Source organism: Salminus brasiliensis, chromosome 2 (assembly GCF_030463535.1).
Source record: "Salminus brasiliensis chromosome 2, fSalBra1.hap2, whole genome shotgun sequence".
NCBI classification, from domain to species: Eukaryota; Metazoa; Chordata; class Actinopteri; order Characiformes; family Bryconidae; genus Salminus; species Salminus brasiliensis.
Window position 1 is genome coordinate 59,732,870 of NC_132879.1, and position 22,500 is coordinate 59,755,369.

The 22,500-nt window shown below is 51.4% G+C and overlaps 1 protein-coding gene across 1 annotated transcript in view; it reads left to right on the top strand.

The window, feature by feature from the left end:
* The first annotated feature begins 542 nt into the window (after positions 1–542).
* akap9 (A kinase (PRKA) anchor protein 9) overlaps positions 543–22,500 on the top strand; it is a 63,994-nt gene continuing 42,036 nt past the window's right edge. The window contains 15 exon segments of the mRNA XM_072673498.1: positions 543–573; positions 1,638–2,901; positions 4,826–4,871; positions 9,762–9,800; positions 10,695–10,871; positions 10,992–11,147; positions 11,376–11,687; positions 12,444–12,584; positions 12,788–15,030; positions 16,642–16,882; positions 18,361–18,444; positions 19,899–19,998; positions 20,842–20,912; positions 21,149–21,221; positions 21,753–21,981. Of these exon segments, the coding sequence (XP_072529599.1) occupies positions 543–573; positions 1,638–2,901; positions 4,826–4,871; positions 9,762–9,800; positions 10,695–10,871; positions 10,992–11,147; positions 11,376–11,687; positions 12,444–12,584; positions 12,788–15,030; positions 16,642–16,882; positions 18,361–18,444; positions 19,899–19,998; positions 20,842–20,912; positions 21,149–21,221; positions 21,753–21,981 (5,207 nt within the window).

The following is a 22,500-nucleotide window of genomic DNA, read 5'->3' on the forward strand; positions in this document are numbered from 1 at the left end:
TCTGACCTCTACTTATCAATATTAATAATAATGATGATAATAATAATATAGTAATGCAGTGATAACAGTTAGACAGTTAGAGCTCTGTATGACTGTTTCCCAGCCTCGCTTCATCCTTTACAGCTAAACTCTCTGTGACTTGGAGACTCGTTATGTAAATAGCTTCTGTTCTAATTGGCCGCCCTATACTGAGCCTCATTAGGAGGGGCTAAAGTGATGTAGTCTGAGTGGGAGGAGCTAATTCAGTTTGCCATGACGTGGACAGTATTGATTGATTATGGTCTGGTTCTAATATTGATGTTTCAGCTCATTTCTAATGCACTGCTTTGAGTGCGAGTGTGTGTACTATAGAGAGCAGCAGGACCTGATTGAGAACGCCGGGTCATTAGCGGGAGAGTTGGCTCAGCTGTAAATCAGGTGGTCAGTACAGCTATTGTACACAGATTAAACCTGTGTGTGTGTGTGTGTGTGTGTGTGTGTGTGGTCTGCCTCTAAGAGGGCATGTGCTCTGTGGCTGTGAGAAGAATAGAGTGATGTAAATGATGCGGTTGCCGTTGGTAACGGAGTGCTCTGGTGAGGAGCTCTCCCACAAGCAGCAGGGCCTCCTTTAGTCTTGTGCAAAAGTTTAGATACCTTTTGCCAAATGACAGGTGTGGAGCAGTAGGTTACGCCGTCTTTCAGCACTGCAAAACACTTCGGTGCTGGGTGGGGCGGTGCTGGGTGGGGGCGTGCTGCCCTGCTCCACTTCTCCACATCTCCCACAGACACAGTCCTCATACAGTCTTTAGTAACAGAGACTTCCCTTTAACCTTTTCACTCCCTCTCTCCTCTCTCTTCCTCTGTCTCCTCTCTCTCTCTGTCTCTCTCTCTCTCTCTCTCCTCTCTCTCTCTCTCTCTCTCTGTCTCTGTCTCTCTCTCTCTCTCTCTGTCTCTCTACTCTCTCTCTCTGTGTCTCTCTCTCTCTGTGTCCTCTCTCTCTCTCTGTCTCTGTCTCTCTCTCTCCTCTCTCTCTCTCTCTCTCTCTCTCTCTGTCTCTGTCTCTCTCTCTCTCTCTCTCTCTGTCTCTCTCTCTCTCTCTCTCTGTCTCTCTCTCTCTCTCTCTGTCTCTCTCTCTCTCTCTCTGTGTCTCTCTCTCTCTGTGTCTCTCTCTCTCTGTCTCTCTCTCTCTGTGTCTCTCTCTGTCCTCTCTCTCTCTCTCTCTCTCTGTGTCTCTATCTCTCTGTCCTCTCTCTCTCTCTCTCGTCTCTCTCTCTCTCTCTGTGTCTCTCTCTCTGTGTCTCTCTCTCTCTGTCTCTCCTCTCTCTGTGTCTCTCCTCTGTCTCTCTCTCTGTAACAATGTTAAACATTAATAGAGAGAGGAGTGGGGTGAGGGAGAGTGAGCGGAGGGTCACTCTAACACTCTGAAAGGTATTTGCTGTTTTAAATGACTGCTGAATTATCGGTTGCCGTGGCAACAGACTGCCGACTGCATTTTAGTGGTTTGCTCTCTCTCTCTTTGTGTGTGTGTGAGAGAGAGAGAGAGCGAGTGAGATGGCCTTGAAGCAGTGTTCAGCTTTCTGTACTGTGTGTGTGTGTGTGTGTGTGTGTGTGTGTGTGTGTGTGAACGGTCTCCTGATCAGTCTCTGGTTGTCCTGCAGTTCTCAGTATTAGTACAGGTGCTGAACTGAAGCTTCTGCTCTTCACAGCTGAGCAGCACTGCCTGTCCTTACCCCACACGTCCCATTCAGATCTCCCCAAAACCGGGCGGGGCGGGGTGGGGCAGGTTGGTGTGGGCCGGGGCAGGTCTATGTTGGGGGCGGGTCAGTGTTGGGGGCGGGTCAGTGTCGGGGCGGGGCAGGCCGGCGTGGGGGCGGGGCAGGTGGGTTGTTGCAGTAGCTGTGTCCCGCTAAAAGTTGGGGCTGCGGGGCTACAGGGCTACAGGCTGCGGGGTTGCAGGGCTGCAGGGTTGCAGGGCTGCGGGGGCTGCAGGGTTACAGGGCTGCGGGGTTGCAGGCTGCGGGGTTGCAGGGCTGCAGGGTTGCGGGGCTGCAGGGTTACAGGGCTGCGGGTTACAGGCTGCGGGGTTACAGGGCTGCGGGGCTGCCAGGGTTGCAGGGCTGCGGGGTACAGGGCTACAGAGTTGCGGGGCTACAGGGCTGCGGGGCTGCGGGGCTGCAGGGTTACAGGGCTGCGGGGCTGCAGGGTTGCGGGGCTGCGGGGCTGCGGGGCTACGGGGCTACGGGGTTGCGGGGCTGCGGGGGTTGCAGGGCTGCGGGGCATACGGGGCTGCGGGGCTACAGGGCTGTGGGGCTGCAGGGTTGCAGGGCTGCGGGCTGCAGGGCTGCAGGGTTGCAGGGCTGCAGGGTTGCAGGGCTACGGGGCTGCGGGGCTGCGGGGCTACAGGGTTACAGGGCTGCGGGGTTGCGGGGCTGCGGGGCTGCAGGGCTACGGGGCTGCGGGGCTACAGGGCTGTGGGGCTGCAGGGTTGCAGGGCTGCGGGGCTGCAGGGTTGCAGGGTTGCAGGGCTACAGGGTTGCAGGGCTGCGGGGCTACAGGGTTACAGGACTGCGGGGCTGCGGGGGTTGCAGGGCTGCGGGGTTGCAGGGCTGCGGGTTACAGGGCTACAGAGTTGCGGGGCTACAGGGCTACAGGGTTCGCAGGGCTGCGGGGCTACAGGGTTGCAGGCGCTGCGGGGCTACGGGCTGCGGGCTACAGGGTTGCAGGGCTTCGGGGCTACGGGGCTGCGGGGCTACAGGGTTGCGGGGCTACTGGGCTGCGGGGCTACAGGGTTGCAGGGCTGCGGGGCTACAGGGCTACAGGGTTGCAGGGCTGCGGGGCTACAGGGTTGCAGGGCTGCGGGGCTACAGGGCTGCGGGGCTACAGGGCTGCGGGGCTGCGGGGCTACAGGGCTGTGCTGGTGAGGTTTAATATTAGTGAATGCTTGTGTGCAGTGAGATTTAGAGATTTAGCTCTGAACACTCTGGCATCTCCTTCATCTTCCTCCTCCTTCCTCCTCCTCAGCTCACTACAGCTCCCTCCATGCCCCTGCAGCTCTTCAGAAAGGACATCTCTCTCAGCTGTACAATAAATTCTGAATAGTGCAGAATCATGGTTTCTCAAAATAAAGATAACAGTGAAGCTGTTGCTGTGGCAACAACAGTCCTGAAAAACACACACACACCACACACACACACACACACACACACGGTTTAAAACAAGCCTGTGAGGGTAATGTATTATTATTATTATTATTATTATTATTATTGGGGGTGTATTGATCTAAGCTCTTTAATGCACTGGTACTGTCAGGACCCCCCCCTCATTAACCCCCCTCCCCAAAGCAGAGTAATGTGTGTAATTAGTAAAGGGGTTACTGACGCACTGAATGATGGGTAAGATTCACATTCCTCTCCATTAACAGAAACACAAATGACTAGAAACAGCAGATCAGTCTGAAACAGCAGGGGAGTGTCTCTCTGTACAGTCTCAATATTGTTCACTTGTAGTATTCACTTGGTGTAGTAGTGATGGTGGTGTAGTAGTGATGGTGTAAGAGTAGTGGTAGTAGTGATGGTGTAGGAGTAGTGGTAGTAGTCATGGTGTAGGAGTAGTGGTAGTAGTGATGGTGGTGTAGTAGGTGATGGTGTAGAGTAGTGGTAGTAGTGATGGTGGTGTAGTAGTGATGGTGTAAGAGTAGTGGTAGTAGTGATGGTGGTGTAGTAGTGATGGTGTAGGAGTAGTGGTAGTAGTGATGGTGGTGTAGTAGTGATGGTGTAAGAGTAGTGGTAGTAGTGATGGTGGTGTAGTAGTGATGGTGTAAGAGTAGTGGTAGTAGTGATGGTGGTGTAGTAGTGATGGTGTAAGAGTAGTGGTAGTAGTGATGGTGGTGTAGTAGTGATGGTGTAAGAGTAGTGGTAGTAGTGATGGTGGTGTAGTAAGTGGTAGTAGTGATGGTGTAGGAGTAGTGGTAGTAGTGATGGTGGTGTAGTAGTGATGGTGTAGGAGTAGTGGTAGTAGTGATGGTGTAGGAGTAGTGGTAGTAGTGATGGTGTAGTAGTAGTAGTAGTAGTGATGGTGGTGTAGTGGTAGTAGTGATGGTGTAGTAGTAGTGGTAGTAGTGATGGTGGTGTAGTAGGTGATGGTGTAGGAGTAGTGGTAGTAGTGATGGTGTAGAGTAGTGGTAGTAGTGATGGTGTAGTAGTAGTAGTAGTAGTGATGGTGGTGTAGTGGTAGTAGTGATGGTTAGTAGTAGTAGTAGTAGTAGTGATGGTGTGTAGTAGTAGTGGTAGTAGTGATGGTGTAGTAGTAGTAGTAGTGATGGTGGTGTAGTAGTAGTAGTAGTAGTGATGATGGTGTAGTAGTAGTAGTGATGGTGGTGTAGTAGTGATGGTGTAGTAGTAGTGGTAGTAGTGATGGTGTAGTAGTAGTAGTGATGGTGGTGTAGTAGTAGTGGTAGTAGTGATGGTGTAGTAGTAGTAGTAGTAGTAGTGATGGTGGTGTAGTAGTAGTGGTAGTAGTGATGGTGTAGTAGTAGTGGTAGTAGTGATGGTGGTGTAGTAGTGATGGTGTAGGAGTAGTGGTAGTAGTGATGGTGTAGGAGTAGTGGTAGTAGTGATGGTGTAGTAGTAGTAGTAGTAGTGATGGTGTAGTAGTAGTAGTGATGGTGGTGTAGTAGTGATGGTGTAGGAGTAGTAGTGATGGTGGTGTAATAACAGCAGCAGGAGTGCTTTATGGTCTGGTGTTGGCGAGCTCGAGTCTGGCGCCCCCTACAGTGAACACCTGGTGGGGCAGAGTGATCAGAGTGTGCAGCAGTTCAGTAATGAGGGTGTTTGTGTGTGTGTTTCAGCCACGAGAGTGAAGTTTCCACCACAGCAGAAGATTACTCCTCTGAGGTACCTGCACTGTCACACTCTCCCTTACACTCTCCTCCTCACTCTCCCTTACACTCTCCTCCTCACTCTCTCCTCCTCACTCTCCCTTACGCTCTCCTCCTCACTCTCTCCCTTACACTCTCCCTTACACTCTCCTCCTCACTCTCCCTTACACTCTCCTCCTCACACTCTCCTCCTCACTCTCCCTTACACTCTCCTCCTCACTCTCCCTTACGCCTCCTCCTCACACTCTCCTCCCTCACTCTCCCTTACGCTCTCCTCCTCACACTCTCCTCCTCACTCTCCCTTACGCTCTCCTCCTCACACTCTCCTCCTCACTCTCCCTTACACTCTCCTCCTCACTCTCCCTTACGCTCTCCTCCTCACACTCTCCTCCTCACTCTCCCTTACGCTCTCCTCCTCACACTCTCCTCCTCACTCTCCCTTACGCTCTACTCCTCCTCACTCTCCCTTACACTCTCCTCCTCACTCTCCCTTACACTCTCCTCCTCACTCTCCCTTACGCTCTACTCCTCACTCTCCCTTACGCTCTCCTCCTCACTCTCTCCTCCTCACTCTCCCTTACGCTCTACTCCTCACTCTCCCTTACGCTCTCCTCCTCACTCTCTCCTCCTCACTCTCCCTTACGCTCTACTCCTCACTCTCCCTTACGCTCTCCTCCTCACTCTCTCCTCCTCACTCTCCCTTACGCTCTACTCCTCACTCTACCTTACGCTCTCCTCCTCACACTCTCCTCCTCACTCTCCCTTACACTCTCCTCCTCACTCTCCCTTACGCTCTACTCCTCACTCTCCCTTACACTCTCCTCCTCACTCTCCCTTACGCTCTACTCCTCACTCTCCCTTACGCTCTCCTCCTCACACTCTCCTCCTCACTCTCCCTTACACTCTCCTCCTCACTCTCCCTTACGCTCTACTCCTCACTCTCCCTTACGCTCTACTCCTCACACTCTCCTCCTCACTCTCCCTTACGCTCTACTCCTCACTCTCCCTTACGCTCTCCTCCTCACACTCTCCTCCTCACTCTCCCTTACACTCTCCTCCTCACTCTCCCTTACGCTCTCCTCCTCACTCTCCCTTACGCTCTACTCCTCACTCTCCCTTACGCTCTCCTCCTCACACTCTCCTCCTCACTCTCCCTTACGCTCTCCTCCTCACTCTCCCTTACGCTCTACTCCTCACACTCTCCTCCTCACTCTCCCTTACACTCTACTCCTCACTCTCCCTTACGCTCTCCTCCTCACACTCTCCTCCTCACTCTCCCTTACGCTCTACTCCTCACTCTCCCTTACGCTCTCCTCCTCACACTCTCCTCCTCACTCTCCCTTACACTCTCCTCCTCACTCTCCCTTACGCTCTACTCCTCACTCTCCCTTACGCTCTCCTCCTCACACTCTCCTCCTCACTCTCCCTTACACTCTCCTCCTCACTCTCCCTTACGCTCTACTCCTCACTCTCCCTTACGCTCTCCTCCTCACACTCTCCTCCTCACTCTCCCTTACGCTCTACTCCTCACTCTCCCTTACGCTCTCCTCCTCACACTCTCCTCCTCACTCTCCCTTACACTCTACTCCTCACTCTCCCTTACGCTCTACTCCTCACACTATCCTCCTCACTCTCCCTTACACTCTCCTCCTCACTCTCCCTTACACTCTCCTCCTCACTCTCCCTTACGCTCTCCTCCTCACTCTCCCTTACACTCTCCTCCTCACACTCTCCTCCTCACTCTCCCTTACACTCTCCTCCTCACTCTCCTTTACACTCTCCTCCTCACTCTCCCTTACGCTCTCTTCCTCACTCTCCCTTACGCTCTCCTCCTCACACTCTCCTCCTCACTCTCCCTTACACTCTCCTCCTCACTCTCCCTTACGCTCTACTCCTCACTCTCTCCTCCTCACTCTCCCTTACGCTCTACTCATCACTCTCCCTTACGCTCTCCTCCTCACACTCTCCTCCTCACTCTCCCTTACACTCTCCTCCTCACTTCTACCTCACTCTCCCTTACACTCTACTCCACACTTCTCCTCACTCTCCCTTACACTCTCCTCCTCACTCTCCCTTACACTCTCCTCCTCACTCTCCCTTACACTCTCCTCCTCACTCTCCCTTACGCTCTACTCCTCACTCTCCCTTACGCTCTCCTCCTCACACTCTCCTCCTCACTCTCCCTTACGCTCTACTCCTCACTCTCCCTTACGCTCTCCTCCTCACACTCTCCTCCTCACTCTCCCTTACGCTCTACTCCTCACTCTCCCTTACGCTCTCCTCCTCACACTCTCCTCCTCACTCTCCCTTACGCTCTACTCCTCACTCTCCCTTACGCTCTCCTCCTCACACTCTCCTCCTCACTCTCCCTTAAACTCTACTCCTCACTCTCCCTTACGCTCTACTCCTCACACTATCCTCCTCACTCTCCCTTACACTCTCCTCCTCACTCTCCCTTACACTCTCCTCCTCACTCTCCCTTACGCTCTCCTCCTCACTCTCCCTTACACTCTCCTCCTCACACTCTCCTCCTCACTCTCCCTTACACTCTCCTCCTCACTCTCCTTTACACTCTCCTCCTCACTCTCCCTTACGCTCTCTTCCTCACTCTCCCTTACGCTCTCCTCCTCACACTCTCCTCCTCACTCTCCCTTACACTCTCCTCCTCACTCTCCCTTACGCTCTACTCCTCACTCTCTCCTCCTCACTCTCCCTTACGCTCTACTCATCACTCTCCCTTACGCTCTCCTCCTCACACTCTCCTCCTCACTCTCCCTTACACTCTCCTCCTCACTTCTACCTCACTCTCCCTTACACTCTACTCCACACTTCTCCTCACTCTCCCTTACACTCTCCTCCTCACTCCTCCTCACTCTCCCTTACACTCTCCTCCTCACTCTCCCTTACACTCTCCTCCTCACTCCTCCTCACTCTCCCTTACACTCTACTCCACACTTCTCCTCACTCTCCCTTACACTCTCCTCCTCACTCCTCCTCACTCTCCCTTACACTTTCCTCCTCACTCTCCCTTACACTCTACTCCACACTCCTCCTCACTCTCCCTTACACTCTACTCCACACTCTCCCTTACACTCTCCATTACGCTCTCCTCCTCACTCTCCCTTACACTCTACTCCACACTCCTCCTCACTCTCCCTTACACTCTCCTCCTCACTCTCCCTTACACTCTCCTCCACACTCCTCCTCACTCTCCCTTACACTCTCCTCCTCACTCTCCCTTACACTCTCCTCACTCTTCCAATGTTATTCAACATTGTCATTCATGCTGTTTTACACCTTAGTTAGCTAGTTTGTTAATTTGACTGTTAATTAGTCCTCACACTCTCACCGCACCTTTAATTAGATAATTAATTGGTAACGCTCTGCTTCACCACTCCTTTAACATTATAGACTCTGAGACACTCTCCTGACATTCAGCCACCATTCAGCTGAATCTGTATTACTAAACCTTACATTTACCCTTAAATCAACCCCAACCCTAATCCTAGCCTTAACCCAAACCCTAGCCTTAACCCTTAACCCTAATCCTAGCCTTAACCCTAACCCTAGCCTTAACCCTTAACCCTAATCCTAGCCTTAACCCTAACCCTAATCCTAGCCTTAACCCTTAACCCTAATCCTAGCCTTAACCCTAACCCTAATCCTAGCCTTAACCCTAACCCAAACCCTAGCCTTAACCCTTAACCCTAACCCTAGCCTTAACCCTTAACCCTAATCCTAGCCTTAACCCTAACCCTAACCCTAGCCTTAACCCTTAACCCTAATCCTAGCCTTAACCCTAACCCTAGCCTTAACCCTTAACCCTAATCCTAGCCTTAACCCTAACCCTAGCCTTAACCCTTAACCCTAACCCTAGCCTTAACCCTTAACCCTAACCCTAGCCTTAACCCTAACCCTAACCCTAGCCTTAACCCTTAACCCTAATCCTAGCCTTAACCCTTAACCTTAACCCTAACCCAAACCCTAGCCTTAACCCTTAACCCTAATCCTAGCCTTAACCCTAATCCTAGCCTTAACCCTAACCCAAACCCTAGCCTTAACCCTTAACCCTAACCCTAGCCTTAACCCTTAACCCTAACCCTAACCTTAACCCTAACCCAAACCCTAGCCTTAACCCTTAACCCTAACCCTAGCCTTAACCCTTAACCCTAACCCTAGCCTTAACCCTTAACCCTAACCCTAGCCTTAACCCTTAACCCTAATCCTAGCCTTAACCCTTAACCTTAACCCTAACCCAAACCCTAGCCTTAACCCTTAACCCTAATCCTAGCCTTAACCCTAATCCTAGCCTTTTAAGTTTACGTTCAGTTTAGAGTTCAGTTGTATTAATACAGGTTCAGTTGAAGGTCAGGCAAGGTTCTACAAGGTTTTACGAGGTTCTATGAAATTCTACGAGGTTCTACAGTGGACCATCTAAGTAAAATGATACAGATGACTTATTAATTAATAACCCTCCCTTTACTGCACCTTAATCAGGTGGATGTTTATGGTGTAAGCAGTGTGATTGGCTGGTTCTTGTGCTGGTGCTGATGTCATGTTATTGATTATGATTAGTTGATTATGTGTGCTGTGATCAGAGCTGGGTTCTCAGAGCTGGGTTCTCAGAGCTGGGTCCTCAGGGCTGGGTCCTCAGGGCTGGGTCCTCAGGGCTGGGTCCTCAGGGCTGGGTCCTCAGGGCTGGGTCCTCAGAGCTGGGTCCTCAGGGCTGGGTCCTCAGAGCTGGGTCCTCAGGGCTGGGTCCTCAGGGCTGGGTCCTCAGAGCTGGGTCCTCAGGGCTGGGTCCTCAGGGCTGGGTCCTCAGGGCTGGGTCCTCAGGGCTGGTTGTTGTGATTGTCACTGTGACGATGATTACAGCTGTAGAACTTCACTGCTTGTGAATCGACAGGTGAATGGGTGCCATGAGCGGTCTGAGAGGTCACTGGAGGTGAGGCCGTTAAACCGAGCTCTGTCTCTGTCCTCGCTGTCCTCGCTGTCCTCTAACCCACTAACCTGCCCAGTCTGTCTGCTGCTGAGTGTTGGAGAGCAGGGCTGGTGTACAGCGGGCTTTAACTACACTCTGCTCTCACTGCGGGGGGCGAGTGGGGGGTGGGGGGGGTTATTATGTGGAGGAAAAGGCTGTTCAGAGGGAAGCGATCTCTGCAGGCTTTAAATCCTATGTACCCTTTAACTACCCTTATTTACTTCCTGAATAACACTTCCATCTCCAACACAACGCTAACCTCTCATTCCACCGGCCTGCTCTTCTGGTAGACACTCATGACGTCTGCATTGAGCGTCTACACTTCTCACACTTCTGCTTCAGAAGCTACGAGAGTCGACATCAGACTATAGACTTATACTCCTAGACCGTAGAGGATCCACAGGAACCTGAAATCACAACTGATAGAAGGACAGACAGACAGAGAGAAGGACAGATATATATGGGGACAGATGAAAGGACAGATTGATAGACAGACAGATAGGGGCAGATCGAATGATTGAGGGACAGATGCAGTATGGACAAAGGGATAGCGAGACCAATACAGGGACAGAGGACAGAGAAATGTGACAGCAGGTCAGATTGATAGAGGGACAAAGAGACAGAGAGAGAGATCGAGAAAGGGACACACATGGGTGGGTGGATAGATGGAGGGACGGATGGACAGATATATGGGTTGATGGACAGAGGGATGGATGGAGGGACAGCCGAATAGGCCATGGTTAGACCTTTTGCGGCGTGAGGGGGGAGAAGAATGGTGGGACAGTGATGGTAGAGTGTAGGAGGTGAGGGAAGGTAAAGACGCAGAACCCTGTCTGATCCTCCCTCTCCTGGTCTCAGGATGACGAATTGCATCCCGCGGTGTCTCCTCTGGAGGAGGAGCTCCAGCAGGCTGAGTCACCCGGCCGTCTGCAGGCCATAGAGGACGAGCTGGCAGCCAAGAAACTGGCGGTGGAGGAGCTGAGCCGAGAGCTGGAGGAGATCAGGGCTGCGTTTGGAGCTGAGGGAGTGCAGCAGGTACCAGCTCTCGGCCCACTGCCATTCTTCTTTTTTTTTTATGGAAGCTGTAGCACTTGTAGCATTATCTAAAATACTGTGTGTGTGTGTGTGTGTGTGTGTGTTTGTGTGTGTGTGTAGCTGCAGGACTTTGAGGCTGCTCTGAAACAGAGAGATGGAATCATCACCCAACTGACGGCGAACCTGCAGCAGGCCCGCACGGAGAAGGACGAGGTGATGAGGGAGTTCCTTCAGCTGACGGAGCAGAGCCAGAAACTACAGCTCCAGTTCCAACAGGTAACACACACACACACACACACACACACTAGGAAGCTGGTGTATAAAGCTAAACATCCCAGCAGCCTGAACGCTCTGTTCTTCAGTCCATGTTCTAGATAACGGTGAGTCATACAGTGTCAGACACTACAGAATCGAGTCTATTAGAGATGACTGAACGTGAGGGTGTAGGCATGCAGTTAGCACTATGCTAATTTCTGGGGTATAACCTTCCATGTATTCCTGCAGCTGCAGGCAGGTGAGTCCTTGCGGAGCTCCAGTATCAGCAGCGCTGCAGCCGACCTCCTGCAGGCTAGGCAACAGGTCCTGCTTTACCAGCAACAGCTGGAGGAGAGGGACGTCCAGGTCCTGCTTTACCAGCAACAGCTGGAGGAGAGGGACGTCCAGGTCCGAGCTCACCAGATGCAGCTGGAGGAGAGGGACGTCCAGGTCAAAAGTCTTCAGCAGGAGCTGCAGGCGAAGGATGCACAGGTCAGAGGTCTTCAGGAGAAGCTGTTACAGACGACCCAGCTGCAGCAGAGGCTGTCCCAGATAGAGATGGTAAGTGGACGCTGGTCACCTGAGCATGCTTACTGTGTCCACCAGAACTATTGTGACCCCTAGTCATCGGAGGGGAAAAGGCATTGATGGAATTCAGATGAAAGGTTTTAAGCTGATGAAACAGACGTCTCTTCTTCTGAAGTTTAACAACAAGGGAGCAGACCTGCTGACTCCATACCAGAAGATCTGTGTTGTCTCGGTACCTCATCACCCTGACCGTCACTGTTTATTTTGACTCCATAGGTCTAGTTTCCAAGGAAAGGGATTAAGCCCAGCTCTACACTCTGTTTTGCTTCAATGGAGAATTACCATTCAGAACGCTCTGTAGTCCAAAACTAGGCTAAATCCCTGTCTGGGAAACCAGCCCTTAGAGTTTATGAGGAAGTCATGGAGTTGGAGGAGTCAGTAAAAGTGAAGAGGTTTTTTCTCCTGTTAAAAAGCTTTATATTTATTAAAGGGCAACAGGATGAGACAAATAGTAAAGAAGGGAATGACTAATGTAACCATATCAGGCTCCAGCTTATCTGCTCCGTTATTTTTCTGTAATTGATCTGAATGATGACGATGATGTATTGACCCGTCCATCACACATGCCTAACACAAGAAGGTAATTCAGTAAATCAGCTGGACCGTCACTGTGACGGTGTTCTTTTAAAACTGTGGACGTTTGAACAGGAAGAAGTGATGAAGTTTCTCATCCCTAATTTCTTATCGAGTGGCTGAAAGCTAACCCTGCCTATTCCTGCTTGTCCTCAGGTCTCGAGGGAAACGGAGGAATCGATCAGCCAGAGCCTGCAGGAGAAGAACCTGCGGATAACGGAGCAGGAGCGGCTGCTGGCTCAGCTCCAGGCTCAGCTCCAGGCTCAGCTCCGACAGTCCGAGCAGCATCTCGCAGAGGTCGGTTTCTAAACATGTGAACAGAAACAGAAATCAAATGTTAAAAATAAAATGATCAGGATTATTAGTCAGAATTACAGAGGAAATGAGCCCCCCCCCCCTTCACTTCTGATATGACACCAGAAGCACAGCAGATACTCCAACTGTCGGGTTTGTTATCAAGCAGCTTAAAAATAGCACCAACCGTTTCTGTGTGTCCTCAGGTCAGGAGAGAAGCCGAAGAATCACTCGCTCAGAGACTGCGGGAGAAGGACCTGCGGATAGCGGACCAGGAGCGGCTGAGATCCGAGCAACAGCAGCTGTTATCCCAGCTCCAGGACAACCTCCGAGCATCGGAAAGTCATCTAAACGAGGTCGGCGAGCAGCTGGCCGCAAAAACCCGTGAGCTGGAAGCCTGCGAGGTGGAGCTCCAGGCGTCCAGGCAGAAGGAGCGCCTCTCGTCCGGCGAGATTCAGCAGCTGATGGGCACTGTGGAAGACCTGCAGAAGCGCTGCCACCACCAGGGGACAGAGCAAGGAGATGCCACCCGCGAGGCAGACCTTCTGAGGGCGGAGCTGGACGAGATGTACGGCCAGCAGATCGTCCAGATGAAGCAGGAACTTGTGGCCAGGCACACAGAGGAGATGACCCGTGTTCGAGATCAGCATTCTGCCGAGGTGGACGAGGTCTCGGACCAATTAAGGGCAAAGTTGACTCGGAGCATGGGAGAGGTCAATACGCTGAACGTCAGAGTAGTGGAGCTCCAGCAAAAGCTGCAGGAGAACCAGGTTCTGCGGGAGAAAGCCGAGCAAGACCTTGTGCAAATGTGCGAGGAGAGGCTTTCGCTGCAGGACCGAGTGCAGGAGCTTGTTGAGGACTTGCGCTTGACAAAGCAAAGCAAGGAGATGGAGAAAAGCCAGGCTGAGGTCCAACAGGAGCTTCAGGCTGTAATTGCTGACCTGCAGGCAAAGCTTGTGGCTGCCCAGGAAGCCTCAAGCGAGATGGAAGCCAAGCATGAGTCCGAGATCACCAACTACCAGATCAAGCTGGAGATGCTGGAACGGGAGAAAGATGCAGTTCTGGACCGGATGGCAGAGTCTCAGGAGGCGGAACTGGAGCGTCTACGGACGCAGCTGCTCTTCAGCCACGAGGAGGAACTTTGCAGACTGCGTGAGGATCTCCAGCATGAAAGCCAGATGAACATGGAGAACTTGCGGGACGAGCTCCGGCAGGTTCGGAACGGGTATGAGGCAGAGAAGGCAGTTTTGGAGGCGGATCGAGCCTCGCTGCTGCAGGAGATGGTGTTGCTGAAGGACGACTTGAGCCGAGCGCTGGAAAACTCCAGGGTGGAGCAGCTGGTCTCGCAGCTGAAGGAGCTACAGGCTGAAATTCAGGAGCTGAGGAGGAGAGAGAGCGAGAGCGGCAAACTTGAAGAGCAAGAGAGCCTGAAGTCCGAGAACAAGGTTCTGAAAGAAGCAAATGCAGCAGTGCTAGAGGAGCTGAAGTCCCTAAAAGAGGACCGGGAGGGTCTGCTGAACAGAATGGAAAGTCTAACGGCCGACAATCGAAAAGGCAGTGAAGTAGCAGACGAGCTGAGGGCCGAAATTGAGAGGCAGAAGTCCACCTTTTCATTCGCTGAGAAGAACTTTGAAGTGAACTACCAGGAGCTGAGGGAGGAGCTGGAGGAGCAGAAATGGCAGTACGAGACCAGGATCCAAAAACTTCAGGCAGGTCTGCAGACGGTGGGTCAGGGACCTGAGCGAGGATGGGTGGAGGAGGAAGCAGAGGAAGAATCGATGGTGGAAAAAGATGCAACAGAGCTAATGGAGAAGCTGCAGAAGGTGGAGCTGGAGAAGCTGGGTCTCGAGCAAAAGGTGGAAAGGAAGGAGATGGAACTCCAAAAGATGGAGGCAGATTTGAAGAAGGTGGAGCTGGAGAAGGCAAAACTCCAGAGGGTGGAGATGGAGAAAGCAAAGTTGGTGGAGAATGTGGAGGAGAAGCAGGCAGAACTCCAGAGGGTGGAGATGGAGAAAGCAAAGCTGGTGGAGAATGTGGAGGAGAAGGAGGCAGAGCTCCAGAGGGTGGAGATGGAGAAAGCAAAGCTGGTGGAGAATGTGGAGGAGAAGGAGGCAGAGCTCCAGAGGGTGGAGATGGAGAAAGCAAAGCTGGTGGAGAACTTGGAGAAGAAGGAGGCAGAGCTCCAGAGGGTGGAGATGGAAAATGCAGAGCTGATGAAGCGGGTGGAGGATAAGGAGGTAGGCCAGGTGAAGGCAGGGTTTGTGGAGCGGTCGGAGCAGAAGGAAGAGGAGCTTTGCACCCTGAGGGAGGAGGTGACTGCTCTGGAGAAGGAACTGGAAGCTCTAAAAGGACGGCAGCTGGAAGGTGGAGGTATTTGCTCCATCCAGGATCATCATCTTCAGATCACAGCGCTGGAGGAGGAACTGAAGGCGCTCCGCACCTCATTTAGGTAGGCCGATGTTTTTATACGTACCACGTGAGGATGATGATGATGATGATGATGATGATGATGATTATTGATCCTTGCTTAATGCTGACTAGGGTTCTAGAGCTGAGCATGTCCTGCTCGCTGAGCTCACCCTTCTTCAGCTGTTCTGACTGAGACCAGTATAGACCACAGGAGCTCCCGAGGCCGAGACCCAGTCGGTCTGCGGGTGTTGGGCTCTGTAGCTCGGCTTAGTTAGCAGAACCTCCCAAAGAGCATGAAGAAGAATCGCCAAGGAAGCTAGACTCAGAAGTGCACATACCGCAGAGAAGGCCATGTTCTAGCTAACAGAGTCACGCTTTCCACACATTCACAGGATCAAGGCTCCTGTTAGGAGCACGGAGACGTGAGTGTGCTGTCTGGGCTGTGGTTCCGCTGAGAGACGCTGCGGCGTGTAGTTTAACCAGCCAAACACCGGAGCAGGGTTCTATAGTTCTGGTTCTGGAGGGCTGATGTCCTGAACAGTTTGGTGATTCCATGCTCAAACTCCACTCGTCTGGTAATGCCAGGCCGGTTCTCCTGGGTTTAACAAGGGAAATCGCCCAAGAACCCTGGAGTGACGGGCGCTCCGATTTGAGATGGGCGTGTTTGGTTCTAGGTGGTTCCGCCTCTGACTGCGGCTGTTTTCTCACGGGTCACACAGGCTTGCTCTCCTGGACCCGGTTCTCTAAACCTGCATCTGGTGCTGGACGTCTGCTGGTTTCCCATTAGCTAGTTCAGCAGGTTCTGAGCATTAATCCCTGAACCGGGTTCGAGGATCTGAACTGCAGTGTGTAATGGAAGCTGCTGCTGCTGCTGCTGTGCTTCCTCTGCAGGTCTGAAGATCATCAGAAACACCACACCGCCCAGCCGCCGTTCCTTTCTGTGGTTCTTGGGGAAGGTTCTGCGTTTGAGTGTCGGTTCCTTTGTGATTCTTCGTCAGGCTCTCTCTCTCTCTCTGTTCTGCCTCAAGCTCTTAGAATGGTTCTCCTTTTCAGTCTTAGTTCCTTGGTTCATCATGTTCTTACAGGAGGTTCTCCTTTTCAGGGGTCTCTTTCTTGTTCTCTTTAGGAGGTTTTGTCTCGGTACCGGTCAGTGGTTGTTCCTTATACTCTTGCAAAGTTCTCCTGTTCAGTCTGTGTTCTTCTCGGTGGTTCTCCCTCTTGTGCTTTGGGAGGAGTCCTGTTCCTGGTTCTTCCCCATGCTCTTAACAGGCTTTTCTTGGTCGTGGTTCTTCGATGGTTCTCATGCTCCCTGGTAGGGGGTGTCAGTTTTTCTCCGTGGTCCTCATTCTCCTGAGGAGGTTCTCCCTTTGAGGTCTGGTCCTCTCAGTTGTTCCTCCTCATGTTCTTGGGGATGTTCTCTTTTGGGGCTCTGTTCTTCCTCATGCTCTTCTGACCCATGGTTCTCTAGTGGTTCTCATGCATTTAGGGAGGTTCTCCTGTTGAGTTTTGGTTCCTCTCATGCTCCTGTGGAGGTGTTTTTATTAGGATTGTTAGATGGCGGTTCTTCTTTTGAATCTTGGTTTCCATGGCGATTAGCTGGTAAGGTGATTGGTTAGCAGTTATCCAACCTATCTTCACTGTATGCTGTCAGGAGCGCGGAGCGGGATCGGCTCGTTGTCCTGCAGCAGGAAGAGGAATTGCTGCCGGAGGAGGAGGAGGAGGAGGAAGTGCATGAGGGACTAGAGGAAGTGGAGGCGGTACCTGTGGAGGGTCTCCTTGCTCCACCCCTCGCCCAGGCAGAGAGAGAGAGGGAGAGAGGATCAACAGCGCAGAGAACCCTGCCGACTGCTGTGGACACACACACTCACACACAGAGCAGCACGGAGACGCAGGTAAGACACACACACACACACACACACACACACACTTACACACAGAGCAGCACAGAGACTCAGGTAAGACACACACACACACTGTTAACGACAGAAAGAGGCAGGAGGAGAACGTTTGCTTGCTCAAGGATTGTGTGTGTGTGTGTGTGTGTGTGTGTGAGAGAGAGAGCGAGAGAGAGCGAGAGAGGCGAGTGGAGTTTCCCTGCGCAACAGTTCCATCATGAAACACGTCTGCAATGCAGCGCATCCACACACACACACACACACACACTCATACACACACATTCACACACTCGCGCTCTCTCTCTCTATCATTTCCTTTATACAGCTCTTCTTAACCATCTAACGAGAGGTTATAATGAGAGAGAGAGAGAGAGAGACATACACACACACACACACACACAGAGAGAGAGAAACAGTCCGTGTGGAGGAAGATGAGTGATGATGAGGAGGGAGAACAGAGCTCACATTCAGACCTGACAACAAGTGAGAGGTAGAGAGACACTCGAGCACACAGGCAGGAAATGAGAGAGAGGGAGAGGGGGAGAAAGGATTTCAGGCTGGAGCTGATTATCATTATTATCAATATTGATGATGAGGATGATGAAGGTGATGAAGAGTGTGAGTGAGTGTGTGCTGTGGTCTGAAGTGGTGGTAGGGTGGAGTTGAGCAGTGAAACTGGGTGGAGGTAATGGAGGAGGGACGGAGGTCATTACACAGACTGACCCTTAGAACGCTAGAACGCTAGAACCCGGATCGGATCAGAGTGTGCTGTTGGGTTCTGCATGTATTAGTGCTGTTTGATGCACCTGCAGAAGAGCTGTGGATATGCTGTAGCGCCCCCTGCTGACACGCTGCAGGTGGAAGTGGTGCACTGGCTGGAGGGTTATGTAACACACTGATGAAGTTCTCAGTCCACAGTTCTCAGACCGGGTCAGCACTGTTCTAAGACTGTTCTCCGGGTTCTCTAACCAGCGTGAGGCACTGGATATTAATCTGTGTGTGTGTGTGTGTGTGTGTGCTACAAAGCCAAGAATGGACCAGCCCCTCCGTACTTGATGGCAGTGGTCAAAAGCTGATCCGCACCAAGAGCCCTTCGAGCTTCAAGTACGGCTCGGCTCGACCCACCATCCCTCAAAATCCGCGGAAGACAAGCGTCCAGGCTTTTTTCTGTCCTGACCAAAGTGGTGGAACGAGCTGCCCCTGGATGTCCGAACGGCAGAGTCACTCGCTGTCTTCATACGCAGACTGAAGACCCACCTCTTCAGAGAGTACTTGGACGAATAGTTCTATGGACGCCTTATTGTCTTGTGTTTAGTAATGTCTAAAGCTTAGAGGTATCTTTTGAATTATTAGTCTATTCTAACTAGCTGAGGTTTTTCTTGGGTAAATAGCAAAGCACTTTGTAAGTCGCTCTGGATAAGAGCGTCTGCTAAATGCCGTAAATGTAAATGTGTGTGTGTGTGTGTTGTCTCTAGGCGAAGATCAGAGATATCCACAGTGATGGAGAGACAGAAGCCCGCTCAGTGACCTGCCCACTCAGCATGGAGGGGTCTGACCATGTAAGTCCAGGTTTTGTCCATTACACCTCTTTAGTCCACAGCAGCATGGGTCAGAACGGGTCAGTCCACAGCAGCATGGGTCAGAACGGGTCAGTCCACAGCAGCATGGGTCAGAACGGGTCAGTACACAACAGCATGGGTCAGAACAGGTCAGTACAAAGTTATGCTGGTCAGTATGGGTCCGTTTACCTCGGTATAGGAATAGTTTATGAACTGTAGGGTTGTGATGGTGAGGTTTTTAATAATAATAATTATGCTGGATGTCGTCAGCGTGCTGCGCTGGGTTATTAGTAGGTCTGGTTAAGTGGGTTTAGAATGCAGCCTTCACCAGAGCCCTTTACCACATCAATCGCAGAGAGGAGTGAGGACCCTCAGCACCCCCACCCTTTGTGTGGTGTACAATGCCCCCCACTCCACCTCCAGGTTATGTTAAATCGCAGGTGTTCTCCTCACCCGGCTCAGAAAGCGCTGTTCCGGTGGTGGATCTCCTTCTTCATTAGGTTCTGGTGTAAAAGCTCGGTTGGCTTTGTGAACATGCTCGGCGGTTTTGACCCTCAGCACGGTTCTCTGATTAAACCACTGCTGTTCTAGACAGTGGCTGAGTGCAGACTGGCCTGCACCTAAACTACATCCCAGCTGAATACAGATCTACCACCTTCTTACCATAATTAGCTGCGTCTCTGTGGGTGGAGCTGATGTTCTGCAGGAGACTGGAGCTGGGGTTCAGACTCTGCAGTAGTTCAGTACTAGTCTTAGTACTCTATTCAGTTCTGCTGGAAGCTAAAGGGTTAAACCTGTGAAACTAAACAGAAAACCGTCCAATCAGAGCTGTTCTCTCAGTGCTCTCTAGGAAGATTCAGCTGAAGCAGCTCTCCCATTGGTCAGGACTTCACTGGTAGAACTGAAGGCTGTCAGACTAACCACCATCATGTTCTGTGTCATTCTGGAGGTTCTATATAGACTGTGGGTGAGTGGTAATGTGAACAGGAAAATATTACCAGTCCTTATGGGGGTTCTAGATTGTCTGAGTATGTAGGCAATAGTGTGAGCAGAATAAGTGTCACTTCTGAAGGTTCTAGATAGGCTGTAGGTGTGAACAGAATAAACTTCACTCTAAATCTTCTGAAGGTTCTCGATAGGCTGTAGGTGTGAACAGAATAAACTTCACTCTAAATCTTCTGGAGGTTCTAGATAGGCTGTAGGTGTGAACAGAATAAACTTCACTCAATCTTCTGGAGGTTCTAGATAGGCTGTAGGTGTGGACAGAATAAACATCTCTCTAGTTCTTCTTTTCACTGTTTGGGAGGTTCTTTGCCTGCAGGTCTGCTCCAGGTTCCTGTACCACAGATTGTTGATAGGCCTGAGATCTGGACTTTGACTTGGTTACTGGAGAACGTTTACAGTGGTTCTTGGCGGAGCCGTTCTGTAGTTCCTGTCTCTCTCTCTCTCTGCAGGAAGAGTGCCGGTTGCAGATGGAGGCTCTGAGGATCAGTCTGAGTCAGATTCACGCTGCACAGCTGGAGCTGCTCCAGGAGAGTCTGGCTGAGGGTGCAGGTGAGTGGGGGTGCAGGGGGGCGCGGGGGGAGTGAGGGCGCAGGGGATTTCGGGGTATCTGCTGGTGAGGGTTTAGGGGCGGATCAACGTGAGGCTGTGACGTTCTGTAGTGTATTAGCCTCCTCTCGGTTCTGAATGCGCTGTTCAGTTCTGGTGTAGAACCGAAGAAAAGAGCAGGGTTCTTCCGCTGGTAGGAAACATGTCCACGTCCTTTATTTCCTAATCAGACGTAATTGCGTAGTGTGTTTACTCACAGAGAACTCTAGAAGCTCTAGAACCACAGTTGGTTAAATTCTCATGCGGTTCCATGCTGCAGACCCTAACTGTTCTGTAATCCCCTGAGAACACTCCTCACACCTGCAGCCAGGGAATAATGTCTGTTAATGAAGCCTAGAGTGCTCCAGACGGCGCTCTGCTGGAACACAGCGGTAAAAACAAAGGAGCCGAACTCGGTCAGGCTTGAAATGGACAAAAGCTGAGAACAAGAGAGCCCTTCTAAAGAGAACGGTTCTGTGAAAAGTCACTTTTACACGTTTAGGAGCTAATTCATTTAAACATGCCTGGATTAGCCCTGATCCCAGCGCCGATCCACTGGATCAGACCAGAACACCCCTGGCAGCTACAGGTGAGTGTGGACCAGGTCGGGGGTGAGGAGTGGGCAGGCACGGCGGGTTTGATCCATTATTAATGGCGCAGTGGAGCACTGGGGGACGGGGAGGGGGGGGGACACTCCTCTCTTATCTCACTTTGATCATGAAAGCTCTGCTCTGGCGTGTGAGTCCAGACGGCTCGGAGTGCAGAGGTCACCTTATCGAGTCTAATGGCCTGTTTTGTCTTTTCCAGCGTCCAGAGATGATCCCAAGTGCCGCAGTTTTAGGGAGGAGGTCTCTGAGGAACACGGGAAGCTAGTTCAGGTGAGAGAGTTCCGCTCATTGATTGATTTTCAGTCATGATCTGAACCTGACCAGCATTTACCCACACGCACGGTCAGCGGCTCCGACACGCAGCCTTATAAACAGACTGTATTAATAACAGTAATAAACACAGCCTCCCACTCCTCTCACACACACTGCTGTATCTGCCTTAATGTGTGGGTTCACCATATGTGATAAACGCCATATGCTCTGCCTGTGTGTGTGTGTCTATCCAGATGGTGTGTGATGATCAGACAGCGAGGCGTGAGGACGTCCACAGCTCCAGCCCTGCTGGACCCCCCCTCTGCCGTAAATATACTATACTTGCACTGTTTCTGTCTGTCCACGCACTGGAAGCACTGGAAGGAGATGTGAGGTTGTGCTGTGGTTAACAGAGGGTGTATTCACATATTGATGTATGGAAATGTGGTGATGTACTGTATCAGTTCCCGATCACAGTATTGATTATTAATGAATAGTTTACAGGTACAGGTTGGTGTCAGATAGCTTCATTTAGTGTTTCGTTTAAACCCCGACCACTAGAGGGCAGTGTTGTACTCACTATGGGTGATGGGAGCTACAAGTGCTCTTACTCGTAGTGTCTCCCGTAGTTACTGTTACTATGCCGGGTTTTTAGATTGAGGTATTTGGTGGCACCCGTAACGCTCATACTGTGGCAAACAGCAAGTTTCTAAAGCTAAGCATGGTTAAACTATCTAGAACACGGTGAACCTAAACCACATGCCCAGCTAATCTCCATACATATGTCTCTTAACTCCTTTAGAACCACAGCCAGGTCTTCGTTAAAGCCTCACTGAAAAATCAATGTTCTGTGTGCAGAGCCGAGGGTAGAAGGCGGCCGCTTGGCTGGCTTGGAGATGGAGAAGATGTTGAGGCTGGAGTTCCAGGAGCAGCAGGAGCTTCAAGAGCAGCAGCACCAGCAGGAGATCCAGCGCCTGAGGAGCTATTACAACCAGCAGACCCAGGAGACCGAGGAACGCTGCAGGAACGAGATCATCCTGCTGCAGAACAGACTGCAGGAACTGACCGGGGCAGATGCCATCTATAGGTAAAACAGACACACTGTAGGGGGCACTCTATATTACTCATATGATCCACACACTAATTCTGATAGACTGTAATACACTACAGGAAGCGTAGGGGGCGCTCTATAATGCTCTATAATGATCATATGATCCACACGCTCATTCTGACAGACTGTAATACACTACAGGAAGCGTAGGGGGCGCTCTATAACGCTCTATAATGATCATGTGATCCACACGCTCATTCTGACAGACTGTAATACACTACAGGAAGCGTAGGGGGCGCTCTATAATGCTCTATAATGATCGTATGATCCACACGCTCATTCTGACAGACTGTAATACATTACAGGAAGAGTAGGGGGCGCTCTATAACGCTCTATAATGTTCATATGATCCACACGCTCATTCTGACAGACTGTAGTACACTACAGGAAGCGTAGGGGGCGCTCTATAATGCTCTATAATGTTTATATGATCCACACGCTCATTCTGACAGACTGTAATACACTACAGGAAGCGTAGGGGGTGCTCTATACTGC